The sequence below is a fragment of the Amblyomma maculatum genome, chromosome 9 (genome assembly GCF_055883805.1).
Source record: "Amblyomma maculatum isolate TAMU_Amacu chromosome 9, ASM5588380v1, whole genome shotgun sequence".
NCBI classification, from domain to species: Eukaryota; Metazoa; Arthropoda; class Arachnida; order Ixodida; family Ixodidae; genus Amblyomma; species Amblyomma maculatum.
Genome location: NC_139352.1, coordinates 3,693,618 through 3,700,000, shown reverse-complemented (window position 1 = coordinate 3,700,000; position 6,383 = coordinate 3,693,618). Strand labels below are relative to the sequence as shown.

The 6,383-nt window shown below is 47.7% G+C and overlaps 1 protein-coding gene across 3 annotated transcripts in view; it reads left to right on the top strand.

Moving 5' to 3' along the window:
- LOC146178113 (DNA (cytosine-5)-methyltransferase 1-like) overlaps positions 1-6,383 on the top strand; it is a 160,157-nt gene that overhangs the window by 129,220 nt on the left and 24,554 nt on the right. For all 3 annotated transcript variants that reach the window (XM_084577941.1, XM_084577942.1, XM_084577943.1), the window contains one exon: positions 5,294-5,547. In XM_084577941.1, coding sequence (XP_084434067.1) covers positions 5,412-5,547 — 136 coding nt within the window. In that variant the 5' untranslated portion in view covers positions 5,294-5,411. The remainder of the gene's footprint in view (positions 1-5,293; positions 5,548-6,383) is intronic.

Genomic DNA, 6,383 nt, shown 5'->3' with positions numbered 1-6,383 from the left:
AAAACTAGTAATTTTTTAAAGCGGAAACACGCTCCAAAAGTGGTTTGTTACGCCGAGAAATTTGTTCCGCTTTATTTTTTGTAGTGAGCTAACGCGGAATAGGGAATATTTCGTTGAAGCGGCATTCATTATAGTGGAGTTCGATTGTATTTCTCTGTACTCTTCTCACACCCTTTCCGGCTGTTTCCTCGCTACGAAGCTGCTGCAGTCGCTTACCTCTCCACTTTGGAGAGTCTTAGAGATGGTACGGGTTGGAGAGAGATTTTTAAGGCATAAGCTCTATTACTCGGGGTACATCTTCGGGTTTCTCCTCACGGGGCCCGCATGACCCTGAGTGCAGGCAGATACTGTGCCTACCTTTCTCCCAATACAAACAAAAAATGTAAAAAAAATGTGGAATGAAAAGGCTTGACTTAAGCCTTGGTGGCCGCTGAAAATTTGGACAGATGCTGTGCATTCCTTTACAAAAATCAGCTTAAACGAACAGTATAAAAGAAGTCGTGAATTGAAAAGGTCGTGTTGCAGGCGCCATGGCGTCTACCCTTAATGGGAAGCTTGAGTGTTCCCATAACTCAAGCCGCGTATAACCTTGCTAAACCGTGCTTAACAGAGCTTTCAACTAGGTTCAAGCCATGCTTAAACCCCCAACATTATTTTTTTTTTTGTACCGCGATGCCTACTACGACTACTGGTTTTGCCTTAAAGGGACATAAGGTTTTGGCCTCAATAAACAAAGTGCCTATGCGAGCGAGTCAGAAACACAAAATGCTCCAAGCAAACTTGGGCAACGCAGCAGAACTGCCGCCTAGATTGATATAGTCTTGTCGAAGGAGCCCTCGGAGTCGACGGAGACTATACTCCGTTTTATATATGAAGTGCAACACTGCCGAAGGTAAAGCTCTTGTTGGCGCCCCCCGCATCCGCGATGAAAAATAGTGCCTGCTCTTGACGAGAGGAAATAATTTGCCCTCAAGTCCATAAAAAGCACCTTTTTTAGGGAGAAAAAAAAAACGGATTCGGTGAATGTGTATGCTTTGTTTGTCGTTTTCGTTCGTGTCGCGTTTTCGCTGCCTCGGAACCCTGCCAGCGGTGCCCTCCGTGCTGCGCAACGCAGCTACCTCGACTGCCTCTTTATGGCGGGTGTGTTCTATAAGATCGCTCTGCGAAGATGTCTAGGCACGCGAAGTTATTGCGAACGTGTATGCTCGGAATAAGCTGCTAGTCATAATCTGCGAGTGCTTGCCAAATGCGCTCCATCCCAATCTTATTCTTCTTGTTATTTCTTTTTCATGGTCCGGATCTGCGGTTACTACCTGTCCTAAGTAGACATATTCGCCTACTACTTCCATTACTTCGCTACCTAACTCAAGTTACTGACATTCTAGTGGAAATCAAGAAGAAATGGGTATGGGCAGGACACGTAGTGCGAAAAGAGGATAACCGATCGTCGCTTAGGGCAACAAACTGGATTCTAAGGGAAGGAAAGCGTAGCAGGGGGCGGCAGAAAGTTAGGTGGGTGGATGAGGTTAAGAAGTTCGCAGGGGTCAAGTGGATGCAGTTAGCACAGAATCGGGTTAATTGGAGAAATATAAGAGAGGCCTTCGCCCTGCAGTGGGTATAATCAGGCTCATGATGAGGATAATGATGTTCGGAATAGAGCCCGTTTCCGCAGAAACCACTCAGCCACGGAACGAGCGCGTAGTGACACGCCTCCTTTTTTTTTCTTGCGGACTACTTGCGTAGCTTTCGCTGCGTTGCACCTGATGTATGAAACGGAGTATAGTTTGTTGCTTTTCTCTTGACACTGGGGACGGCTAACTTAGACTTAAAAGAATTTAGTATGGAATTTTATTAGGGCGAAATCACTTTTGGCGTAGCACAACCTTGGCTTAGCACGATGGATTTCACTATTTCCTATTTCCAGCTGCCTAGTTGAGTGCAGCAACCAAGGCTAGCTTTGCCGTACATGGTTACACTGTGACTGGCTCTAAGTGACCATGACCTATGTCAAGGTCAAAGCTCATCAGGTCGAATTAACGCTAAATAAACATCTGGGAAGCACAGTTCAGGAAACGAAGTCTGAACGCCCAGTTGCTCATGTAGCCTCATGCGCCTCATGTAACATCGCTTCGGTATGGTAAACCTCGCAATTTAAATGTATTTTTACGAGACGGGGTCGCGTCAGGTGTGCGAAGTCTCTTTCCTCGAGCAAAACTGGTGTGACAGGTGCGATGAAATGGAGGCCAACATGAGCCTTTCAAAGACGTGGAGCCTGCTACGATATCTTCTTGATCCCGACAGTTCGAAAACACAATCAAGCACAACAATAGCAAAGGCAAGACACGCGTTCGAGGGGACTGACGCGGAACGAATAACTAAACTTGTCGACACATATGTCGGCGATACAACATCCCTCCCTCTTACGCAGTACGCGGGCCCTCCGAACGAGGCCCTCGACGCGCCCATCTCAGAAGCGGAGGTTAGAGCCGAAATCCTGAGCTTAAAGACGCGATCAGCTTCCGGCCCCGATGGAATAACAAATAAAATGCTACGAAACCTAGACGACGCTTCCGTAACGGCACTCACCAACTACATGCAAGAAGTATGGATTAGCGGTCGTCTTCCCCAGCAGTGAAAAAAACTGCGAACGTAGTGCTAATTCCGAAACCTGGCAACCACCGAAATTGGAAAACCTCAGACCTATTTCTCTAACCTCATGCTTTGGAAAGCTTATGGAACGCGTAATCCAAACAAGGCTAACTAATTTCATGGAGAAAAACGACCTGTGGCTGCACGAGATGGTCGGGTTCCGACCGGGCCTGTGCAGGACGTGATGCTCCGATTACAACATGACATAATTGACTCGAAATCCAGACGCGAAGGTAATTCTAGCACTAGATCTAACAAAAGCATTTGACAACGTAAAACACCAGGCAGTTCTCACGGAGACTGCGGGAATTAGGAGTCGGCGAGAGGACATATAATTACGTAATGGATTCCCTGACAAACAGGACGTTGAAACTAAAGTTTCAGGACCTAGAATCCCCCACTGTCCACCTGGGAAGTAAAGGAACGCCGCAAGGCTCGGTGCTGTCCCCCTTCCTCTTTAACGTGGTGATGAGAGGCCTTCCCGCCGCTCTTAAAGTCATAAAAGATCTGAAGTTCAGCATTTACGCGGACGACGTTAATCTGGATGAACAATGGCAGCGACGGCAGCATAAAGAAACGCCACCATTGTGTCCTACGCGGCCGAAAGGGGTTTCCGTGCTCTGCGCTAAAATTCGAACTTTTCATATGTAACCCAAAATTAATGAGGTGCAAGGGCGACTTTAACGTAGAAGTTAAGGTCGACGGCAAAACCGTACCAAAAGTTCAGCAAATTACAATCCTCGGACTTTTTATTCAAGGCGGGTATAACGACGGAACAATAAAAAAAAAAAAACTCACTATCTACGCGACGCAAGTAACAGGGATATTTAGGAGGATTGCATTGCATTCAAAGGCAGAGGCCTCAAAGAGAGAAGCCTCTTGAGACTGATGCAGGCGAGCATAATAAGCCGAATGGGCATGCCACACCGTTCCTCAACATCAGGACCAGTGAAAAAGATAAGATAGACGCACTCATCAGGCGTTGCGTCAAGAGGGCACTGGGTCTACCCATCGCCTCCTCTACGGAACGCCTGATAGAAATGGGAGTGCATAATAGCTGGACGGAACTTGCTGAAGCGGTGAGAATCGCCCAACATGAGAGAATAAGTAGATCGAGCACGGGTCGGACCATCTTAGAATGGGTGGGTCGAAAAACAGATAGGGGCACAGCCGACAAGGTTGCCCTACCGCCACAATGTCGCGAGAACATCATTGTCCGTCCTCTCCTTCGCAACATGCACCCAGAATACCACAAGGAGAGACGGGAGAAGAGAGCAGAAGCACTTGTTAAAAGAGCAAAAGATTTCAGAGTAAAAGAAGTTGCCTACGTAGACGCTGCAAGCGGCCGATCAGGGGCTGCAGTCGCCGCGGTAGTCGATGGTAGTGGCGCACCAGTCGTCTCCGCCACCATCCGAAGCAGAAACATAGACACGGCTGAAGAGGTCGCAATAGCGCTCGCTTGCATTGGAACGAAGGCTAGATTGATCTTTAGCGACAGTAAAACTGCTGTCTGGAATATTGAAAAATGCAGGGTCTCGCAAGAGGCCGCCCGAATTCTAACAGCTGTAGCTAAAATTGATCGCAAAATCACCCTAATTTGGGTACCAGCACACACGTCTGTCCCCGGCAACGAGGCGGCCCATGATTTCGCCCGATATCTCTACTTCCGGGCAAACGCAGAGCCGCCCGACTGCCAGCGATGGACGAACGTTTTCAAACCTATAAAGATATGATCGAAAGTTATAGATTAGGAAGACGTCTGATGCCGCCACCGGATCCTAGCTTAAATAATAAAGAGGCCATAGCCTGGCGGTGATTACAAGCAGGAAATTTCCCAAACCCTGTCTCGTTTTTCACACCCAGATAGATGAGAGCAAAAATAATAAATGTAAAGCCTGCGAAGTGTGGGGGACCCTCGACCATATACTTTAAGAATGCCCTAAGTCTCCGGGTGCTAGGGACAACATTAATAGTAGAGAAGCCTCGGTAACCCTGCTGCGAAGCGACGTCCCCGCTGACCAGCAAAAAGCCGTCCGCCCGGCGGCTGAGGCAGCGATTAACCAATGTATATTCGCCAGTCCTTAGTCGCGGAGGTTCCAGCCTCCGTTCCTCAGGCCTGCGTGCCAGGAGCGGGGAGTAGGGGGCCTCATAAATCGGTGGAAATTAGTTTTAATCAATCAATCACTCTCGGTCACGTTCGGCCGCCCCACTTCCACTTCTATCACTAACACCCTGTCCTTCCACTACGTCATCCTGGCTCCTCCGTAACAATATTTAACGTGTGGGCAATTTTTTATTGCTTTGAATCAGAAAGGCTGCAGCGAATGGTGCATTTGCTCCTTAGGACCTTCTAGGGTCAGATCTTCCTGCGTAACGAAGAAATGACGGTGTTTCTCGGACTGCGCGTCCCGTCTTTTCTTCCATGTTGTGCACCTTACCCTGTGTGCACCACCACGTGACAAAATTGGGCAAGCTCTCAAAAGAACTGGCCCCTCAATTCCATTTTATTCTCAATGGGACCGAATTGCCGGCATGCCACGAGCCGACGATGTTATCTACCTGTAGAGGAAGAGGAGTGTGAAGCTCCTCTGCTGCCGCAGTAGCGTGCTGGTGGCCCTGTAACTTTGGGTCGACTTCTGTGCAGGTGCGATCGCCACGGCCACAAGTTTGAGCCGACTTACTATAGACTAATTGGGCTACTGAGGTGACGCCGCAGCAGACCTAGCCCTGCGCACGTTGCGGAGCGTCACTGCCTTCCATCTATGCCTGGTACGCCAAAGCATCACCCGCCGACTCCTACGGGGAACCGCTCCATGTCATCCAGGGCAAATCGGCAGGATCCGGCGCAAACGAGCCTGGACAGTTTCATCGTTAAGCTGGCGCCTGCCTCATCGCAGGGTAAGTTTAGGTGGTTTCCTATTGTCCCCTTTGTTATAAAACACAATGCATAAAAAATAAAATAAGGCCCGCATTGAACCAGTTATTGCAGGTAAAAACTGACTGAAAAATAATACAAACAGACGTGCGCTCAGGAGAAATAAAAAAAAAAACAAAAAAAAAAACAGTGGCACAAATTACCAAAAATATGGAGAGAATCCCCAAAACATTACTCATTATGAAGGGAAAGAGTAAAAAAAAAAGGCTGTAGCATGCCCAGAAGCTCGAGATGTACTCACATGTGGCCAGGAGGAGGGAAGGTTTGGGGAATTGTGGGAAGGTAAAGGAGTCGAGCGAGATAAAAAAAAAAGAGGGAAGATAATTAGTTTGGAGAACTGAGAACATTATTAGAGAGAAAAAAATGTAAGCCAGAGAAAAGTAAAGCGGGAGAAGTAACAGGTAGAGACAAGGGATATGATGCGTGACCAGTAAAAAAGAAAAAAAAAATCTGGAAAAGTATCATTGCAAATGCAAAAATATCAAAGAAAAAAGGCATGAAAACTGACAAGCTAACAGCCATAAGGATCACGTTAGGAACAGGGATTGAAAAAAGAAAGAAATACGGGCACACAGAGGGCGAGCAAGCAGACCACATGTCAGGCAGGGCCGCGGTCCATCGACATTTGCCGTAAGATGTGTAGCAGATTGGCACTCCTACTGAAAAATCCTGTATGAATTTCATACCGGATTCGGTATACCGGTTTATGGTACATCAAATATGGTGAGGCAACCAAAAGGAAAGTAAAATAATATGCCTCATGCCGTGCCAGGCTGTACAGACACGAAACCGGGCGGAG